Source organism: Camelina sativa, chromosome 2 (assembly GCF_030686135.1).
Source record: "Camelina sativa cultivar CO46 ecotype springtype chromosome 2, ASM3068613v1".
Classification (NCBI taxonomy): Eukaryota; Viridiplantae; Streptophyta; class Magnoliopsida; order Brassicales; family Brassicaceae; genus Camelina; species Camelina sativa.
In genome coordinates, this window is record NC_141881.1 from 30,030,305 (window position 1) to 30,051,626 (window position 21,322).

Below are 21,322 nucleotides of genomic sequence, written 5' to 3' on the forward strand. Positions count from 1 at the left end.
TAAGTCTTTCAGATTCTCTTTCAAGTGTTTATGTGGTTTAGATTCATTTGAGTCCCCACCACACAACAAAACTCCAAAGTCTCTGTTTGGCACTCAGTTTTATCAGAAACCACTCGGGTCAAGCCTGAAACTAGTCTGATCCGGTTTAGCTCCAAAAAAACCTGAACTTTACCCGATTTAGGTGAGAGACTTTGGACTATGGCTCTAATTGGCAAAGCCTATGTTTAATTTGTTCTTAAGAGAGAAAGAACAAAATAAACAATAACAATATGTCAAGAAAACAAAGCACTGAAAGCAATTAAACTGGCCTGGATAATGTTACAAGCTCTCTGGTTTGTTCCTAAGTTTGCTTTGCTGATGATACATTATAATCTACAAATTTCGTTGTGCCATTTCTTTGGGGAAACAAGAAATGCACGAGAAAATCAAAATCTCTGGCTGTCTTTCTCACCAACTAACTGAAAAATTGAAGAAAAATGGAAAGGAAAGTTTTCTCAGGTTGACACTGTGGCTGTAGATTCAATAGGCACACTTCCACCTTTGTTCAAAGCTTCCCAGTCTATCTCCCTAAGAATCTTAAACCGTTCCTCCATGGATACAAACCCAGCTTGAGGGACTACTATACCGGGACTTCCAGCTTTGTGAATCAGAACAATACTAGTGGCCATCTCAGGTCCATGGAGTTTTCCCGTTAACAACACTCGTAGTGGCATGAAAAGTGCTTTACCCTGTAACCAGCATCAGAGAATCTCTTGTAAGGTTTGTTCACTCAAGTTAAGCAGATTTTGTTTCAGTATTAACTGGATTAGGGAGATGACTAACTTTGCGTTTCAGTGATTTGCCAAAGGCTTTCACCCATTTCTGCCAAGCACCTTGTCCTTCTGCTAAAGCGCTTGGAATCTCACCGCTGTCATAAGCAGCTATGAGGCTGGCTGCTACTTCATGAAGCTTGTCTTCCACGGCAGGCTTAGCTTCAGGGCTGCATCAGGTGCAGCAAAATTCAAATCACCACAAGCTCAGAGCTCCAGAAAACAGTAAAATAAATGTTTATTGAAAGGAAAGAGGTGGTGCAGGAGGCACAAACGGTTTGATAATTACCTAGCCAATGTAGCATGTAAAGGATATGAAAGCAAATTCAACAGTACTTTGTCTGAATCTGTCACCAACTCAATCCCATCCTTGAGAAGCTCGACTGCTTCCTGTACTTCAACAACAAGCTCAAATTCGGTAAGTCTGTACAGAAAATATCTGTTGTTCCTAAATCCACGACTTTATATTAGGATCAGAAGAAAGTGTGGAGTCATGATTAGAAACCTTACATCTACAAAACTCCCCTCGGATTCTGATAAGATACCAGCACTCTTCCATCGCTCACCCACAAGTTTTGTTAGTTTTTCATTTGGAAGTGCCCTCAGATGTTGACCATTCATCCATCTTTGAGTTTATGGTTACGCCACATTAAAGCTATTTATTAGCAAAAAGTAGAGAACAAACAGAGTGAAGAAGATTGGAAAATTTAAACAGCTAAGCAAATTCTATACCTTAACTTTGTAGAATCAAAAATTGCACCACTTTTATTGACACGTTCAATCGAGAATTTTTCAACTGCAAATCAAGAACAATCAGTCAGCAAATAAATCAGAAACGGATGACGGTAAAGATTATACAAAGCAAAGTTATAGTCAACAAGAATAATGTACCAAGATCCTCAAGTGTGAAAAATTCATTTTCAGTGCCATCTCCCCATCCTAAGAGTGCCAAATAATTAACCATTCCCTGAGGCAGATATCCCATCTCTCTGTACTGTTTTATATTCAAAGGAACATAAAGCAGAAGTTAGATGAAGAATCAACAGTTGAGTAATCTATGATCAACACAAATTAAAGGCAATGATAGCTATAAACACCTGGCCTACAGAAGTTGCCCCATGTCGCTTTGACAGCTTACTTCTATCCGGGGCTAGAATTAAAGAAACATGGGCGAACTGAGGCATCGGGAACTCCAGAGCCTACCATTGATTGATGCAGACAGCAGTAAATCAATTCTTTTCCCCTGATATCTTTCTAAAGCAATTGAAAGAAACACACAAAATTTAGTGCTTACCTTGTAAATTAGAGCCTGCCTCAAAGTATTAGGCAAATGTTCTTCAGCCCTGAAACGAAAGTTGTTAACTGATTAGATCAAAGATCATGTTCAAACATGTTAAAATAACAAGTTCCAAAGGAAGACACTGGAGTAGTTAGTAACCTTATAACATGTGAAATAGCCATGGTAGCATCATCTACCGTAACACAAAAGTTGTAAACAGGTTGGCCATTACTCCTCATTACCACAAAATCTCCAAGAGTATCCAAGTTCCAACATACCTTCAAGACACTATCACACATGGTCAATAACCAAACCAGGTGGTTTCTTTTAACATTTATCCTATCTAACCATCGATTAAGAGTAACCACAGAAAACATACCTCGCCACGAATCAAGTCATTAATTTTCAAAGACCCTTGCTTTGGCACACGAAACCGGTAAGTGAAAGGCGTTCCCTTTTCTAACTCTTGCTCTATCTCACCATCAGTAGCGGTTGCCCATTTCCCAGTGTAAACTGGAGGCAACTGTTTTAACTTTGCAGTCTCCTTCATCTTTACAAGTTCCTGTATAAACATTGCATTTAATTAGACTCAAAAACCCTACAGAGACAACAAGCAATAGTAGGGTCTAAAACGAATTTGAAGAACCTCACCTCACTGGAGCAAAAGCAGCGATAGACATGACCAGATTCTAAAAGCTTCTCTGCATATTGTTTGTAAAGAGCATTTCTTTCAGACTGTCGATACGGACCAAAGTCTCCAGCAACACCAGGACCTGCGAATTACAATCCCAATTTGCATTACATCACCGTTGAACAAAACCCTCTAAAGTTAACATACAGAAGAAAGAAAAAGCAAACCTTCATCCCAATCAAGACCTAACCATGAAAGATCCTGAAGCACAGCAGCTTCAGATTCACGAGTTGATCTCTCCAAATCCGTATCTTCAATTCTCAACACAAATTTCCCTCCTTTAGACCTGTATTGTTAAAAACTCCCATCACTCAGTCACAAACCCCAAAAACTCTAATCAAAAAAGCAGATCACAAACACGAACCTGGCGAATAAGTAGTTGAAAAGAGCAGTTCTTGCTCCACCAACATGGAGATTACCAGTGGGAGAAGGCGCGAAACGAACTCTGACAGACCCACCATTATTGCTGCCGGGTGAAGAAGAACAAGCAACCACCGCGAAGCTTCGACGAGAACTGTATAATAAAGAAGAATGACGTCGTCTGAGGAAAGCAGGAGCAAGCTCTGGTAAAGACCTAACCCTGAGCCACGGCGTATTGAAGACAAGGCTCGCCATTTTTGGTTGATTTCTTCTCTGAAAGTTTTGATTTTTCAGAGAGGATAAAAAAGGATTTTTAATCGGAAAGAAGAAAGTCCTATGCTTTGGTAAACCAATAAATTCGATAAAAGCCCCTCGTCACTTTTTAGTTTTAAAGTTACATCCCCATATTATGTTTTCTAACTCTATGCTCCCTAAATTGAATAAACGACGTCGTTAGGAGTGATGACGTAATCATCATGTGTTTCGTTGACCGGAGGAGTCAACGTCACCTCTGTTGTAGTCGGAGGGTTTCAGTTGGAGAATAATTCTTCTTTTTGACATTCCGCGACATAAGATTAATTCTGATTATCAATTTATCATTGAAACTAAACTAAGAGAAACCATGGAATATTACCACAAGTTAAAAAGCAAAAAGGTCTTTCCCACAATTAGATGATGATAAAATTTTAAGACTACACATACAACAACGTAGTTTTGGAGAAACATAACATAGAAATAGCTGGCTCCACACATCTCTCACGGTCTCCATGTTACTCTGATTCTTTTGTTTTGTCTCTTCTTTTCGTGTACACACAGAGATGTCGACAGAAGAAGAAAAACATTCTTCACTCTGGTTATTAAAAAGCTGCTTCATATGTTTATGTTTGGTCTCTGTTTCCATACTAGAGCAACAAAGATAATACTAAATGGTCGCTCCTCCTAATTCTGACCGTTGTTAGCTTCTTGATTCATCGGGATTACTAGCTTGAGTGTCCGGAGGAGGAGGAGGAGAGGGCGGCTGTATCAGATCCTCCATCTCCATGACCTGCTCGTCGCTCAGGTCAAACATTCCACTGAAATTGCCATCTCCTAATACTACTGGAGCTTCCTCCTCGTTTACATAAACACCAGGCTCATCTCTTACCTGTAGATTAATTCAGAACCAATCAACCAAAAGGAACACTGAATGATCTGATTCATCAAAAGCAATGATGCAAGAGACTTTACCTCATTTTGGTAGTCCAAATCGTCGAAAAGTAAACACTCTTCATTCACAACAGAAAAGAGATCTAGCATCGAATTTAACTCATCGTCATCATCGTGGGGTACCTGAGGAACCTCAAGAAGAGGTGTAGAAGACATTGGAGCGTAACCTACAACGTCACTTGTTAGAGGTGGAAGCACTGTGGCAGTTAGTGGCGGTACATCAGAGACGCAAGATTCTGATATCACTCCTGCTGTTAAACAATCTTTAACAGCGTGCGATTGTGAGGTCGTAGCAACTAGACTGGTTTCTTTGCAAGGACCAGGACCAGGACCAGCGTTTACTGCAGAAGGAACTGCAGCTACAAGGTGTTGAGTATCTTCTTCTTCATCACCACTCCAATCCTCGTCCTTATATGGAGCTCCATATTGAGAACCATGTCTTGGTCCAAGCCCATTTTTCTTAAACAGAACGCAAAGCACATAACTATCCTGCAGAGCATAAGACTGAGTAAGACTTAACAAGAAATCAGTATATAAAAAATGAGCTTTCGTTAACCAAAAAACTCATTACCTGAGGAACATTCTTTTGAGCGAGTACTTGGTCTTCAAGTCTATATTCATGTATGACCCAATCAGTCCGATCACCACGAGGTGTTTTCCCAAAGTGATAAACCAGAGTTCTTATCTTCCCAACGACTTGGTTATTGTATAAAACATCTCTGTCTCTCCCTGTGGTCTTCCAGTAACCACATTCAGTCGAGCGGTTAGCCTTACCGCCTTTAGGATACTTCTTTTCTCTTGGACAGAAGAAGTACCATTTTAGATCACCAGTCCCTAGACATGATTTCTCTGCACAATATAAAGAAGCCTCTGTTAAGTTGAGAGAGATAAATAAGAAAGACCCCCCAGAATTCAAAACAAGTGTAAAAGAAAGAATTGATCGTTACCGGGTAAATCAGGTGGTTCGAACTTGTAAATGTCGATCTCAGCAATAGCATCAACTTGGAACTTTTTCCCCAAAACTTTTCTCTTCAAGTAGTATCTCACAAGTTCAACATCAGTCGGATGAAACCGAAATCCAGGTGCCAAGTTAGTTTTCACCATTGAACCCAAACTTTCACTACACTAAAGTAACTTCCCTCACTAGTAAACTCACAGTAACAAGACCAAACAGAGAATTGTGAAGAAGCTAGGGAGAAGAAAGAAGAAGACAAGGGGTTTGAAAGGTTCAAGTAAAAGTAGAATGGTTGAACAAGATTGTCTGAAAGCACCACAACAACCTTGCTCTGCTCATATAACCACAGTCACACCAAAGAAACGATGGATTCTTCTTGCAGATATCAACAGACATCTGCTGTACAACTCAAAAAGAAACACCTAACACACATCAAAAAAAACAAGAAAAATTTACTTAATAATGGAAATGTAACAAGAAATTCTAGGGTTCGGTTTTGATTTTGTGATTTTTTCTTTTTTTTACTGATCAAAATTTGGTAAGCAAATAATTTCCACAGTAAAAAATTAAGCCTTTGATCAAGGGGAAAGCATCAAAATTGATATAGGTTAGATCAAACCCAGGAGATGAAAACCCATTATCAAAGAAACAGAGAAGACGAGAGACCACATCGGAAACCGAACCATACTAGAGTGAGAAGAAGCAGTTAAGAAAAGAGTTATGTAATAGAAGAAACAGAGGAGATGAAAAGAGATGAGAAGTCGCACCCGTAGGAGAAGGTGAAGCGGAGGAACAGACGACTGTGGTCGGAGGAGAGAGAATGAGAGTATAGCTTGAAGGAGAAGCCAGGGGGAAGAGTTAGTGACTGATGGAGTTTAGGGTTTATATAGATCTAATTCTATTTTACGCGTTTATCATTAGAGATATAAAAGCTTTGTGGTTATTTTTGCAATTAAATAATAAAAATGTCATAATGAGACCAAAAAACCAAAATATATATACACTATACACTATACAGTACTCGAAAAGTTACAGTGTTGGCATAATATGGTCTGTACTCTGTAAAGTAATTCGATTTTTGATAGTTCAGTCTACTTTTTTCAATGTGTTACTTACTGGTTTCCAATAATTTGAAGATTTGTGATAATTAAAATATATAGCTTTGATCTTTCTTTCTTTTTTTGTTTAACAGAATATAATTTTTGATCTTATCATTCAAAACGGAGATTGCTAAAGGAGAGATGTATTCAACTTTGCATTTTAAATTATTTGTGTAAAATTTACTTGAAAATGGAATTTAATCAAATAATAATAATTGGATACATCTTGGAATTAAAAGGGAATTGGAAATAAATTAAGTAAAAATCTGAGTATATATGTATATATATATGTTGAAATTTGGTTTAAGATTTATGAATATATTTATTTGAAAATTGAGTTATCTTGTCAAAGTTTGAATTGAAGATATGTATGAAAATCAAATTTATAAATAAATTTGAAAGCTAAGGAAACGAAGCTATAGCATCCTTCATTGGCCCGATGACATCATCCACCTCAGACAGATTTGCCCTTTCGTCCACTATAGTTTTATTTTATTTTATTAAATACTTTCCCCCTCCACGATTTAACATAAAAGATAATTAATATTTTCTTCGATGTGAAATGTAAAATGCAATTGGAATATTCTTTAGGAATGCTTACCTTAACTAGATTCAAGAAAATCTGCCAGTGAAAGAAAGTAAACGGTAGACTTTTATACGGTACGTGACTACGTACGTTCCATAATCCTTTTGTATATATCCGAGATGTTCCAGAAACTTACTAAAATAATAGCCTACAAAATCAATTACCACTATAATTTATTCTCTGACAACTTGATTTCCCTAGTATGGAAACTTTTCATTTGATAACTTGGCTTAGAATCATCAGTCAAAGAATCATTTTGCGAGATTATGGAAAAAAAAAAGAGTATATGGTGAGCGTGACACACATATACACAAGTAATGTATATATGTTCTGTTTCGTTTTCTTGCTCGGACTCTAATTTTAACAAAGAAAAAATAAAAGATAATACACAATTTATACAATAAGATCACAATCATCCGTTTTGACTAGAACAAATTTTAAAAAACAAAACGTTACCCTTTTTTTTGGTCCTCTGTAAAAGGGTTTTGTTTTGAGCTTTTGGGGGAGAGGAAGAAAATTTCAGGCTTTTTGCCTTCTTTTCTCCTACAAGTAGAGCAAGTAAGTAAGATAACAATCAAACCTCTGCAAAAATCATATTCTTCTGTACACAAACTTGTAGACTTCTCTTCTACGTGTGACCGGTTTCTTCTTTCACGTTCGATCTCTCTCTTCAGGCATTTCTTTTTCTGCCTTTGGAAGGATTCTGATTGCTACTATGAAATGGGTTCCTCAGAAAAAAAACATATCGTTTTATGAGCTAACCCAACATACAAATGTATGCTGCGAGTTCTTTTACCCTAACTTGGAACATCACAATATTCCATTTAAGACTCGTTGGTAGTAATCATATTGCCGTGTCCGCCAAGCATCTAAGCTACTGCTAATGAGAGAGAGCACCAAAGAGACACATTGCTGGTTTTGTGATTCCCCCAAAACAAAATAAACAAACAAACAAAGGAATGAGGAAACTGTAGCGGATCCATGTGAAACAGTTATGTGTATATATTCGAAGGAGATTAAAAAACACTTACCTCTTCAGTTAAACTTAGATGGAACCGTTTTCTTAGGTTCTGAATGGTTCGTGGACCACCTTTGAAGCAAGGGAAACCCGAATCCTGATAGAAACAACACCAGTAAATGTAATTCACAAGGTAAATAATTAGGCTTTGCTACCATAAAATTTATAACTGATTCTGGTTAATAAAAAGAAACTAGAGAATATGAACCTGTAACATTTCAACTAAGAGAATAATCCGTTCGGCGTGCTTTCTACATGTAAGGAATCCTTGAATGCATAGCACCTAATTAGGAAGATATTAAAAAATTAACTGCGATTTCACATAACTGCTATAGATGGAAAAAGTCGTCTTAAGTGACTTAAATGTGAAAGGTGAGAGGACAAGCCATGGGGATACCTTGAAATAGTCAAAGAACTCACTTGGAACCCCGTCAGCATCAGAGTCCATGACCTGGATGTGAGAAGTTTTTTTTTGTAAATTTAGACTTAAGGATTCAACTGCTTCGCAGAAGGAAACATGACCAAAAGAACTTTGAAGTGTTTTACCTCAAGAAGTTCACGAGTTAACTTAAACGGGGCACTCTCAAAGTTTACGCCACCAGGAGAATTTGAAAGCATAAAACCGAAATCAATGTGTATAATGTGACCCTCTTCATCCAAGAGAAGATTTCCATTATGACGATCTTTTACCTAAAAGGAAAGGCAAGTAACCCAGGGGGACAAAAGCAATAAAATGAAATGTCAATGCATGCTATCCTTGAAACAAAACAATGGCATCAGAGCGAGTAAACCCAATTTACCTGCAGAAGGTAACAGACCAAAGAATATCCGGCCATACTCTCGACAAAATTCCTCTGCATAAGAAGCCATTTCAGAAGGTTATATACACAACATGGCATCCGGCACAAGTTGGTAGTTATGCACATAATCCTCAAAGTTCGAACCAAGCAGCTTCTTTCCTCAAAATAATTCAGAAAGAAACTATTTTGAAAATCAAATGCAAAATATATTCTCAAGAGAATGCAATTTCTGTAATTTCGGCACCTCTCCCGTTTCACAATAACATGTTTAACATACTGAAATCAAGCAATTTCCTGAAACAAAATAACCAACGTTCTGGTTGAATGAAACTATTAAGACCTACCAGCAGTACATACCTGGGCGAGCTTAAAACTCGGAGAGTTTTCTTTATACTTTGCAACAAAGAAATCACGTAGGCTCGTTATGTTGGGATATCTACTTTTGATAGAATGAATAGAAGCCTACAGAAAATATGGTACCTTTTATATGCGCTTTCAATGTATAAAGATTGATTACAGGATAAAACGTAGCAACAAAACAGATATGCAGAAACTTTGTTGCTAGTACAATTAAAGAGTTCTGGTTTACATAATTACCGTATCTGGAATTGTTTCTATAAGGGCAGTATAAGAAGATGTAACCAAGACTTCATAAGGACGTAACCAGAGGGGTAGACCTGCTTCCTGGAATATATCTAGCACATGAACAAAACAGTTACTTTACAAGGAGAAATATCCTTATCTTAAATAACAGAATAAGCAAGTACACTAAGAAATAGGATATTAAGATACTGGTAGAAGTAAAAAAGTATCACCTACCATAAAAGTGAGAAATGAGTTGCACAGCAAGATGTTCCTGCCTACAGTCGTCACCGCTCTTCACAATAATCTGAGAAAATTTAGCTACTTAATAATAGAGATAGAAAGAATAGCATTTGGAGAAATAGTCAACACACAAGGACACATTTCAATAAAGATTAAGCATGGAACGTATCTAACATCTTTGGTATCAGCTTTTCAATGTCATCAAACACAAAATTCAGCCGGAAAGAGAGCAAAAAGCAAAAAGCGTATATAAACAATGTCTCTCAGAAAGTTATCATAGTCCATAGACTCATGCATCATTCATAACTTTGATCTCTACATTGTTGCAGGCTTAGAAGAGAAAAATGCTATGATCAAAAAGATCGGATGAGTGTCAAATAGTCCATAGGTATTTTTCACTAAAATCGAGATCACACTAGACCTTAATATTCCTTAATAGACATTCTGGAATCACAAATTACAGTCCTTTAGACAAACAGAAACCGTTGGGTACTATATCAAACTAATTGAGGCCTTCAAGGCCGAAAACATATACAGATTCTATTTCATCAACAAAAGAACTTAACTTAGAGGATTATACCCATTTGGAAACAGAAGTAAAAACGATGAATGGTTTGGATTTTTGTAGCACTTACAGAACGCAGGTCCCAACCAGGCAATTTTCCATATACTGAAGCTTTACAAATTCTGTCTCGCTTTCCCTCCCAAAGTTCACCTGATAAGGCATCACCTTCTTTCAGCATTCCACCGTTGGCCTGTTAAAGAACACAAAACATAAATAAATAAGGTTCAACATATAAAACAGGAAAAAGAAGAGGATGATCTATATTATGTTAAATATGCATTCACCCTTGGTTGTGCATCCGATGAATCCTCCTGACCAGCCCCTTTAAGTGGAAGGCCTGGAGGTGCCTCTCCCTTCGCTGCAGCAGCCTGCATAAGTGGTTTAATTAAGGATTAATGACAGGTAGAGAAAAACCACCAAACAGAACACATACAATTTCAATATCTTGACTTTTTCTTACCATGGACGCCTAAATAAGAAAATGAAGTGCATAGCATGTCGGAAACACTCACCCTTACTTCCTCCATGGCAACAGTACTTGGAACACGACGATGTTCCTTTTTACGTGGGGCTGATGGATCAGGAATGCCTTCCATTGTAAGTCCTGGGTCAGCCGTCACGACCACCCTTACCCATTCAAGATCAGTGTTCAGCCCCGTCCTTTGGGCCTCAGCCATGACATCATCAAGTGAATCGCTCAATGAGTCAAGAGCTGAAGTACGATTCTCCACTGAGAGACTTACATTGACAAGCTTCGCCTTCACCTCTGACTTAGGAGTCATTGCTTGATCAATTGCTTGGGCAGTGGACAACGACATTCGGTCAGCACTGTTGCGATAAACTTCTTGCGTAGTCCATAGTGGATAAGCCCATGGAGGAGGTTTTTGCAAAAAGGCGTCACCGTTTGCCAATGGAATGCCCCCTTTAGAAAGCTTCTGGGAGTTAGAGGTATCCTTAGCACTGCCGCAACAAGTATCAGAAACAAAAAGAACAATGGGGTAGTGTTATTATGAAAAGTTTTACATTTCGTATGATTAAGGGATACAAAAAAGAAGGTAACTTCCTGTTAAAAGCAGTAATTGGTAAGAAAATTATATTTACCTGGGTGTTTCCGCTTTCAAAACTTCTACTGAGATCATATATGGTGCCTTTTCCCTAGAATTCAAAAGAATGCATTCGTCTTCAGGAATATGGACCACGCGATAAACTCCTCTCCCCATTGGAAAACAAATTCCTGGAAGATTATTTGAATTTATTTAAAATTATGAATTTAAATTTCGTATCTGATAACATAACCATTTTACCACAACAGAAAATGACAAAAAAAATAATATTAAGAATCCAATAATCCTTTAAAATGCTAATGTTTAGACGCCAAAAAGATTGGACCACATTATTCTCTCACGAAAGAAAACACAAGTCCAAAGAAAATCCTATACAAGAGAGAAAAATAAATGATGAAAACGAGACAAGAATAAAATAAATATATTCTTCAAACAACAGTGGGAAGACTGCAGTATGTTCTGAAAGCCTAATCAGTGAAAACAATGACCAACATCTATCGTACATTGGACTCATGTGTGCAACGAAAAATGATATACGACATACTAGTTCTTTCAAGACAAGTAACATAATCTAGCTCTCAGCTTCTCAGCAACATAAACAGAGCAAGAAAAGTTCAAATACTATTTCAGAGAAAGCATACATGACCAGACTAATGTATGCCGGCTCAATATAACTGAACTACACAAATAAAGTAAACCCCCAAAGAATAACTCCTCTTAAACTCTAATTCCAGAAAAAATACCTCCAGTGGTTTCAGCTTCCGATAAATGAAAGTTGATCTCTGCAAGAGACTAAAACCAAACAAAAGAAATATAAAATTTAATAAACTGCTACAGAGATAGAATTTGACACCTCAAACTTAATAATCAATATGAGAAAAGTCAGGTGGAAAGGATCACCTCCCGAAGAGCAATCTTCCTATCTTCTATGGGAAAGATATCTACCAAACCATATGATGTTTCACATAAAGCTTGTACAAACTCCAACGACTCGTGGTAAGCCCCTTTCCTGAACTGTGATGCAGTATTGTTTGGTAGCGGGGGCTTACCAGATGGAGTATCATCCCGCTGTTTGGGTGAGCCTGGACGTTTCTGCAATGGTAATAATAAGAAACATTGGTATGAGATGAATCAAGCACATATGGAAGAAACTATGTCCATCATAGATAAATAATCAACTGAAGTCGAACAACCACCCTGTTTCACCCAACATTTGTATCAAGTAAAATTCATAAGAAGTAGAGATAGAGGATTGTTCCCTACAAAGAGATAGAGGATTGTTCCCTACAAGAATCTTGACAAACAAATCTGAAGATATGGATCGAATGAAAAGTAATTGTCAAAACAGTGCAAACGTAACTAGTGTCTGCAATAAAATAGAAACAGAAAAGACAAAGTCAAATAAAGAGACATACCTCCTTGTGTTTCTTAGATCCAAACAGTTCAGAATCTTCAACAGATTGGTCACGATCTCTAAACAACTTGCGGAAAAAGTTTTCTGTCCCAGGACTGCTTTCAACTAAGCCATTGCTGCTATGTTCATTTTCTACAGCAGGCTTTGCATCTTCGGGATGTATACGGAATAATCTTTTGAACAGAGAAAACTCTGGAGATTCATCACCCTCGCTTTCATTCCCATCATCGGCCTTGACAATGTCTTTCTTGTCATCAGATTTTTCCTTAAAGAACTTTTTGAAAAACCCCTCCCTCTCATCCTCTTCACCAGATTTCTTATCGGCATCCACTGTTCCATTGGTTTCATTCTTTTCACTACCAGGTCTCTTGTCATCATTTTTGTCCCTGAAAAGTTTCTTAAGGAAACCATCCTTGTCTTCATCATCCACTTCTTTAGGAACTTTGTCTTCCTCAGGTTTGCTGTCACGGAATAGTTTCTTAAAAAAGCCTTCTGAGTTAGGGTTTGACTCCTCGTCCTCGTTTTTACTCTCCCGTAACAACCTCTTGAAGAAACTCTCTGAATTTACACCCAATTCCTCTTCATCTCCCTTATTATCGCGTAACAACCTCTTAAACAGCCCATCTGAACTCGACGTCAATTCCTCACTTTCTCCTTTACTACTCAAGAGCCTCTTGAAGAACCCCTCGGAACTGTTTGTTATGTCCTCATCTTCTGATTTATTGTCTTTCAAAAGGCGCTTAAAGAAACCCTCTGAGTTAGGTATTGAATCATCACCCTCAACTTTGTTGTCCCTCATGAGCCTCTTGAAGAATCCTTCCTTTTCACTCTCTTCATCATCTTTGTCAACCGACTTTCTAAACATTAAAGCATCTCTGAATTTAGGACTTGGGATAAATTTCTTGAAAATCTTATTGTCCTCGGAAGGTAACTGACTACCATCATCCAGTACGTTGGTCCCTGGCGAAGGTGAGAATGACAAAGACTTCTGGGTGGGAGGAGATAACGTTAACGAGAAGAGCTTCTGTTTTGACGACAAAAGTCTATTCAGGACCTGATTCTTGCTACCTGGGGTTGAGACATCATTCAGCGGACGCATAAGAGGAGACCACTCACCCATCAAAGTAGCTGCAATCTGACACTTCTCTTGAATCCTGCTGATGCCTTCATTATCATCAGAGTCCTCCAGCTCAGCCAACAAAAACCAATGCACTTTGAGTGCGATTTTCAGTGACTTGGCACAGATATCTATCACAAACTTATCAAGAGATGGGCTTGGTTTGTGCACCATCATGTAACAAATCTGAAACAGATAACTCTCGATACCAGATAAGGGAAGTGTATACATCCTATTGCATAAGTAATCCCTAACACCAGCATGTGGGTGCTTGTACAGATAACTAACTGCAATCCACTCACAGAAGAAGGCAGAATCGAAAAACCTAATAAGCCAACCATTAGAACCAGTATCGCCGATGATATTACTATGCGAGGTAATCTCACGAGGTGACTCAGCCGAGTCTCCTCGGACTAGAGATAGAAACCGTCCCATAGGCATCCTGAATCAGGTAAGGCCAAGCTCACAGACGCAAATCATCCGTCTGAGAAGACGGATCCAGGACAAATCTCGAACCAAATCAAAGAACCTCTCTCCAACGATAACTAAACCCTAGGATGGATTCGTAAAACCTTAACTCAAAATAGACCTTTATGTAACCTCCAAAAGCTCAAAATCCCAATGGCCCTATATCAACGAAGCTAAAACTCTCCGACGCCAGCAAAACCTAAATCGCGAGAAGAATATTAAAAACACCGCAGAGAGAGATTCCTCGTATCCTACTCAATCCAATCGCCGGAAACCTAAGGCGATCGGAAAAATTCCCCAGAAACCAAAACTAAATCTCAGGAAAAGAACCAAGCGATCAGCTATATATCAAATGATAATCCCGTTCTTCCTGCTCTCCGAGATTATCCGCTTGAAAATTTCAAATAAAATTTGAAGCGGAATCAAGTAAGCATAACCGGCCGGAGTAGATCGCCGTCGTCTCAGCCGGAAGCGGTTTGTGGTGGATACGGTCGTCGTCCTCCTCGGCTGTTGGTGGCAGACAAAGAGAGAGAGAGAGAGAGGGGAAAGTAATTATTATTATTATTATTCGCAACACTTTGAAATTGTTATTTTTTTTTTAACTTTTTAGTTTTTTTAATTATTTAATTTTTGGTCTTTAGTAAATTCGTGTAGAAGTAATACGAACTAATTAAAAATTTAATTATTAGTAATATAAATGGCGAAGGGAGGTGAGAGATCTAACGTGCGCTGGAAAGTCCACGCGATCATATAGAAAAGTTGAAAATCTTCGTGGGGGAAGGAAATAAACGTGATTTGTCCACGACGGACACTTTCCGACAGATTAGTAATTTTCATCGACAGTTGATTTTATCATTAACATTGATTGATTTTTTTGAATTTGAATTTGATAAAAAAAGCTAATCATTAGTAATTAATTTAATCACATGAAGAAAACGGAAGTTAAAAAAAAAAAAAAAGCATAATATTCTTTTACACGATGTCACGTAACATTTTGTTTTCCCTTACATCAGATTTAATTTATTTTAAAAAAAAACGATTTCAAATTTACAAAAAAATTACCCGGATAGGTAATTCAGGTATATATTTACAACACTACACTAATTTTGTTTTGTGATTCACTGATTCTATACAATGTGATCATCAACTAAATCACCAACCTCTCTTACCCTCATATCATACGACTTATCTGTTGAGATATATAAGTAGCCCATGGGCCATGGTAGTAGGTGGCGTAGCCCCAGTAACACTTAAAAGACCGAAAAATGTACGTCATCATGTAAATTCAAGAACATGGTTTAGGCTTGCAAGACCATAACTCCTGAAATGAGTTTCGCCCTTACAAATCCATCTCTGCATATATATGTCCTAAATGCTCTAAAGGAAAGACATGTGATGTGACCATATGTGACTAATTTTGGCATAATGCAGTGTCCCTATGAGGCTTTTGAAGGAAAAGTTTCATGTGTGGGTTGGATGCGGGAACTTATACAAACTAGATACACAATTAGAAACAGATGATAGGGGGGAGGATCATGCATTTTGGCAAAACATTTAACTGATGCGTTTGGCCTAGAGATATTTTCTACTCGTTCGATAGAATACAGTTGGAAATGGTACAATAGTCAAACTGCACAGTAAGAAAAAGAAATATGGAACTTTTGAACATATTTTGGGACATACGGTTCTGAGTGACGGTATATATATGTGCTAGGTGTGGACCATATCGTTCCAGACAGACAGACAGATACTTATTTCATAAGGTGTGAAAACTGAAAAGCCTGTTTAAGGGAAGTTCAGCAGCTCAGTGATGGTGCCTTGCATAAACCTTTTCTAAACAAATTTCCAATTTTCATTTACTAAAATGACGTCATTATAATGACAATGAATTTTCAAATAAAAAAAAGACAACCGTTTGTCCAGCTTTTGATTTCTTGAAATTTTGTTTCTGTATAAAACTTTGAGTAGAATTACAGATTAAAGTGACGATATTATCCTAAGTTTTTTTTCTTTTCTTTTGCAACCATAGGTAATTTTTATTTTTAGGATTACTACCTTGAAAGAGAGATAATAAATCGAGTGAGGAATAATAATAACCGATAGCTCGAATAAAAATTAGGACCAATGTGGGGGACAAAGTAATAACATAAACTAAAAGAGTAACAGAGAAACCGATATGGTCCAAAAAAAAACAGAACACGCCAAAAAACACACACATAGTTTAACTCTAAAAAGACCCTAAAACCAATTTCATACAGCCAAATCTAACTGGTGAAAAATGGCTCAGGTTCTTTACATACTAAAGAAGAACAATACGAACAATACGGCGCTGAATAAGGTTGTGATCGAGATCGGAATCAAAGAAGATCCATCGTTCCCTGGAGACGGGTTTGGAGCTTGAGTTCCGGCTGAGTAAGGTCCAGCAGCAGCTGCTGCTCCTGGAGCAAGACCTGAAAATTTAGGTTCTAAATTACTAACTTCAAACTCATAAAAAAGTTGAAATCAATCAACTCATAGTGAACACAAAATACAGCGAATCTCAATTGATTAAAGTTGGAATCGTTTTTGAAAAACATAAAAAGGGTTTCACCACATCCACACAAACTATATGTTCCAAGCAAGAACCAAGAATATCAAAACAATCCACAATTCCTTTTTTAATATTTGTAATTGACATTTAAAAAAGACAATAAAGCAAAGCATTGCATGAGACAAAAAATTAAAGAGTAAAATTAAGAAACAAAATAAATAAAAATCAATAAAGAAGAAATATAAAATACCTGGAGCAACAGTAGGAGCAACAGATACTGCAAGAACAAAAAAAAAAAAAAGACTTGTAAGTACATTAGTCTATAAAGAAAACAAAAAAATAATCTTTAAATTGGTTTATAAAAAAATTACTTAATTTAACTGAAAAAATGGAAAAAAAATATAGATCTAAGAAACCGCTTAAAAAAAAAAAACTTGAGATCCACAGAGTCGGAAGAGAAAAAAGTAAAAGAAAAGAGTAGATCTTACATCCACAGTTAGCAATAGAAGGAGCGTGAAGCTTGCATGCAGCAGGAAGAGTAGAAGCCTTAGTGATGTTCAAAGTAACTCCAAGAGAAGCACTGCTTTTAAACGCTTCACAGAGACACTCAGCGTCAGTCTTGAGAACCGTCTTAAGCCCAGAGCAACAAGTACCTTCCGGTTTCGTCACCGTGCCTCCGCTCGTAACAAAGGATAAACAGTCAGCCATGTTGAGTATGATAGTCGAACAGTCAACAGACGGAGCCGGCGCCGCCACGTGGTGGTGAGATGCGCTGAGAACTGAGACGGATGAGAGAGATAGAAGGATGGTGAGAAGGAGAGGTGTCACGGTTGAGGAGAGTGTAACGGCCATTGTGTGGGATTTGATTCTTCTTCTCTCTTTTTTGCTCTTTTTGAGGAGAGAGTTCGGAGAGAGAGAGAGGTTTTTTTAATGGTGGGAAGTGGAAAGAGTGAAGAGGAAGAAGTAATTTATGTAGTGTAGGTCGGTTTAAGGGTTTGGGGTAATGTGCAAAAAAACGATGACGTTTAAGGTATACGTGTCATGCATTTTCATATGGATGCGTGATCGTGGGGTCTTTTACGAAGAGACCTGCCCTTTCATCTTTCCTTTGCTTTCTCTTTTTTTTTTTTTTTTTTTTCTTTATAATTTTTTTTCTTCTTAAAACTAATTTGGAAATTTGATTAGATTTTCTATTTTCATTTACTAAGAAAAAAATTATTGGCGTTCATACTACATACAGATACAGCTAATAATTATGAACGCACCTCCGAGTTCTTGTTCATTGGCTTCCTTTCCTTTTTAGGCGAAATTTGCGGTGTATATATTTCTAACAATTATAGGGATTCCAAACTAATGACACTAGTGTTAAAAAGTTGGGTATTTTCTAAAAACAAAACACTCAATAGAGTAATCAACTGTTATACAAACGATATCGAGAAATCAATTTTAATTTCTGTGGTCAATATTGCAAATACCAATAATCATTTAAGGAAATGTTTTATTTTCAAAAGCCTTCTTTAATGTTTGGTATTTTCAACTTCTATGTGGTGATCGATCGGTAATCCATGAGTCCACGTAAATAGTGAAATGATTGTGTATCATTCAATACCTTAAACCACCGACTTAAGTCATTGAAACTAGTTGAATCTGAATGCAAATACTTAATTGTAGCAAGTCAAGATTGCTTTTATGTTGATAACGTATAATGTCCACAACTAAAAGAAACGTAAAGAAAAAAGAAGAAGATAAATACTATATTTAGCTTCCACGATTCACCTACACAGAAAAGTAAGTTACTTCTTGAACATGAGTTTGGAGAGAGAGATAGTTATAAATGGCATATGTTGTATGACTTACTCCTCAATCTTTTGCCCTACACATGCATTTGTATTTTATTTCGAGGATTGATTTACCATTGTATGTTAAAAGCAACAAATCTTATTTCCTAAAATATAAATAAAAAAAGAATCCGGTTGGGTGATTTTGATTTGGTCGACGTGTAAAAAGATCACAGAATCGGATCGTAAAGAAAGCTACCTACCGACGTCTTATTACAAATGGGCCGTGAACTCGAAGCCCACCAAACCTGGCCTTGTAGAAACAAATATTAAAAACCACCCCGTAACTTCTATGATCTTTCGAAACTAGCCCCATAAGAAACAAATTATATTACAGTGGTCCTAATTTGTTGAAGAAAACAAATTATTTCGATCATCCTTGTTAATCGGGTGTTTGCTAGAATCTAGCTGAAACTTTTCCCTTTTGTCTCCCCACCCAAGTCAAACTCAATTTCACCATGGACTTCTCCGTGAAGCCTCTAGGCGGCTCACCTTCTCCGTCATCCTCCACCTCTTCCTCCACTCCTCACCGTTTCAAATCCGTTACCACACCAACCGCTACTGCCGTCTCAGGAATCTCCCCCTCCGCCGCCGCCGCCGATCGAGATCCGATGCATTCTTGGTGGGAGTCAGTTTCCAAGCAACGCTCTCGCATCCTCTCTCTCTCATCTCTCCTCTCGGAAAACGGCGACGTAACTCCGATCTCTTCTCTAGCTGATTCCGATCGGCCGGCGCTATCGTTACTCTCGTCTCGCGCTGCTTACTCGTTGATCTCGTCTTCTCTTTGTAATCCATCTTCTGGTTCTGGATCTGATCCGCTTTGTCAATGGCTATACGAAACCTACCTCTCTTCCGATCCACCGCTTCGTCTCGTCGTCCTCTCGTTCCTCCCTTTACTCGTCGGAATGTACTTATCTCGAATTCACTCCATAGATTCGTCTTCCCTTCCGTCTCTCTCCGGATTCGAAGCTGTGCTTCTCGCAATCTACGCCGCCGAGGTTAAATCTCGCGGAGGTAAACCTATACTCGTACACATCCCAGATCTCTCTCAGCCATCTCTTTACCATTCACCTAGAAACGGCGTTAACAGATCTCGTGATTCGAATCCAACGTCCTCCGTCGGAGTCTTGTCTCCGCAGCTTGAGCCTCAGATCGCCGTTAAGTCAACTAAACGAGCTAGCATCGTTGGTGTAGGACTACAATGCTATTTCAAAGAGATCTCACAGATGCCTGCTTGGTCTAAGCTCGAATTCTGTAAATTCTCTGCTGATTGGGCTGGTCAAGACTGCGATTGCAAAGAAAAAATCGATGGAGACGAAGACAAAGTCTTAGCACTAACCAATGGTTTCGGAGATTCATCCTCTTTCAATGGTAGTAGTGGACGTAGCGTTGAGATCGAAGAGGATTTTGATAGATTAGCAATTAGAGAGAACGAAGAACAACACTCTAGCAGCTCTGATGGTATTGGAGGAAGAGGAGTGAGGATTCCACTTCCATGGGAGTTGTTTCAACCTACGTTAAGGATTCTAGGTCATTGCTTGCTTAGCCCGTTGAATACTGGAGATGTTAAAGATGCAGCTTCCAATGCAGTAAGATCATTGTACGCAAGAGCATCTCATGATTTGAATCCGCAGGCGATTTTGGCTACAAGGAGTTTAGTTAATCTCGATACAAGCGCACGGATTGCTGCAAAGACGGTAGCTGCGGAGACTGTTAATGGTGGTTCCTCGAATGTTAACACGCCAAGCAAGGCGAAAAAACCTGAGATTCTTCTGGCATCAAAGTGAGTGTCTAGTGTTTCTTTTAAATCTGAAAATTGTTTTTTGGTTTGTGTAGGTTATTATGATGTATAGTTGAATTTGAAACATGTGAGGGGGACAAAATGAGAAATTTGCAGATTGATGTAGAAGAATCTTTGTGGTTTCTCATTGTTGGTGATACTTGAGTTGTTTTAAGACATTCTGAGGATTAATTGGTTTGGGTTAGAGAAGTTTGTGCTGGTGAATGGTTCTTACTTCTTAGTGTTGTACTTGTATGATCTTAGTTGAACAAGGATGATCTTAATTTGCGGTTGTAGCAATTGTCTTGGATTTTTTGTTTCTTGAGTTTTAAGTCTTAAATTTCACTAATCAAAAAAATTCACTCTTTGTTTTTCTTACGTTTTGTTGTGATTGGTTAAAATTTGGGCTACGGTAAGAAATCAAACTTAACATTTGATCTGCAAAATATCTGTAATTCAAGAACTGCAAAACAAAACAAAACAAAAAGGAGCCCAAATCGAGAAAAAGGCCAACAACTGATGGAACCCTAGAAGCCCAAAATGTTCATTTGTTTGGGCCATGCATAATTTGGAGACGTCATTACTATTTTTCTTTGTAACTACATCATGGTTTATGTTGAAGCTAAAGAAGTAAAGAGTATTGCAAGGAATTTCCTATCATTCATCAATTTTATGATCATGCTGACCTCTTTTGGCTAACTTATCAGCAGAATGGGGATGGGCCAGGGCCTAATTTAGATTGGCACAAAATCGAACTGATGATCCGTAAACATCATTCTCCATCGATCCAATAACTTGCAAAAAACTTTGATGATGCATATTCTTGGTTGATCATAGTCCACCTTTTTATGAATCAATCTACACACATTGCCACATTGGATAGGCCATAAGTTATTTGTTTCGATTTTTTAAGTGCG

At 37.9% G+C, this 21,322-nt stretch overlaps 5 protein-coding genes across 8 annotated transcripts; 1 reads left to right on the forward strand and 4 right to left on the reverse strand.

The window, feature by feature from the left end:
- Positions 1 to 270: 270 nt before the first annotated feature.
- Positions 271 to 3,510, reverse strand: LOC104742081 (glutamate--tRNA ligase, chloroplastic/mitochondrial). Of its 3 annotated transcripts, none has more exons than XR_015571818.1 (13): positions 3,144 to 3,453; positions 2,947 to 3,065; positions 2,740 to 2,861; positions 2,468 to 2,650; positions 2,248 to 2,366; positions 2,104 to 2,152; positions 1,907 to 2,008; positions 1,701 to 1,803; positions 1,542 to 1,605; positions 1,320 to 1,434; positions 1,099 to 1,204; positions 823 to 979; positions 271 to 728 (listed from the first exon to the last, which is right to left on the reverse strand). XR_015571818.1 is itself a non-coding variant. In XM_010463049.3 (13 exons), the coding sequence occupies exons 1-13, from the start codon at positions 3,392 to 3,394 to the stop codon at positions 495 to 497; spliced, it is 1,719 nt and encodes a 572-aa protein (XP_010461351.1). In that variant the 5' UTR covers positions 3,395 to 3,510; the 3' UTR covers positions 271 to 494. The 3 variants fall into 3 exon arrangements, 2 of the variants coding, with proteins under 2 accessions (XP_010461351.1, XP_087330151.1); XM_010463049.3 differs by having other exon boundaries at positions 1,099 to 1,199; positions 3,144 to 3,510; XM_087474025.1 differs by having other exon boundaries at positions 1,099 to 1,199; positions 2,248 to 2,376; positions 3,144 to 3,454.
- A 240-nt stretch (positions 3,511 to 3,750) lies between these two features.
- LOC104742089 (NAC domain-containing protein 82-like) lies at positions 3,751 to 6,227 on the reverse strand. The gene is made up of 5 exons (XM_010463058.3): positions 6,068 to 6,227; positions 5,293 to 5,722; positions 4,917 to 5,194; positions 4,367 to 4,834; positions 3,751 to 4,283 (listed from the first exon to the last, which is right to left on the reverse strand). The coding sequence occupies exons 2-5, from the start codon at positions 5,447 to 5,449 to the stop codon at positions 4,095 to 4,097; spliced, it is 1,092 nt and encodes a 363-aa protein (XP_010461360.2). The 5' UTR covers positions 5,450 to 5,722; positions 6,068 to 6,227; the 3' UTR covers positions 3,751 to 4,094.
- Positions 6,228 to 7,324: 1,097 nt separating this feature from the next.
- LOC104757356 (phosphatidylinositol 4-kinase beta 1) lies at positions 7,325 to 15,007 on the reverse strand. Of its 2 annotated transcripts, none has more exons than XM_087492379.1 (16): positions 12,674 to 15,007; positions 12,159 to 12,350; positions 12,002 to 12,050; positions 11,296 to 11,428; positions 10,707 to 11,154; positions 10,479 to 10,562; positions 10,265 to 10,384; positions 9,624 to 9,693; positions 9,402 to 9,499; positions 9,162 to 9,266; positions 8,805 to 8,858; positions 8,551 to 8,694; positions 8,402 to 8,455; positions 8,213 to 8,287; positions 8,018 to 8,101; positions 7,325 to 7,898 (listed from the first exon to the last, which is right to left on the reverse strand). In XM_087492379.1, exons 1-16 carry the CDS (start codon positions 14,228 to 14,230, stop codon positions 7,797 to 7,799), a joined length of 3,369 nt encoding a protein of 1,122 aa, XP_087348505.1. In that variant the 5' UTR covers positions 14,231 to 15,007; the 3' UTR covers positions 7,325 to 7,796. The 2 variants fall into 2 exon arrangements, with proteins under 2 accessions (XP_087348505.1, XP_087348508.1); XM_087492382.1 differs by lacking the exon at positions 12,674 to 15,007 and adding an exon at positions 12,522 to 12,566.
- A 1,337-nt stretch (positions 15,008 to 16,344) lies between these two features.
- LOC104742106 (non-specific lipid transfer protein GPI-anchored 31) lies at positions 16,345 to 17,854 on the reverse strand. Its single transcript, XM_010463079.3, has 3 exons — positions 17,276 to 17,854; positions 17,038 to 17,064; positions 16,345 to 16,707 (listed from the first exon to the last, which is right to left on the reverse strand). Exons 1-3 carry the CDS (start codon positions 17,637 to 17,639, stop codon positions 16,550 to 16,552), a joined length of 549 nt encoding a protein of 182 aa, XP_010461381.1. The 5' UTR covers positions 17,640 to 17,854; the 3' UTR covers positions 16,345 to 16,549.
- A 916-nt stretch (positions 17,855 to 18,770) lies between these two features.
- LOC104742115 (uncharacterized) lies at positions 18,771 to 20,615 on the forward strand. The gene has a single exon (XM_087492385.1). The coding sequence runs from the start codon at positions 19,084 to 19,086 to the stop codon at positions 20,410 to 20,412; it is 1,329 nt and encodes a 442-aa protein (XP_087348511.1). The 5' UTR covers positions 18,771 to 19,083; the 3' UTR covers positions 20,413 to 20,615.
- Positions 20,616 to 21,322: the final 707 nt, after the last annotated feature.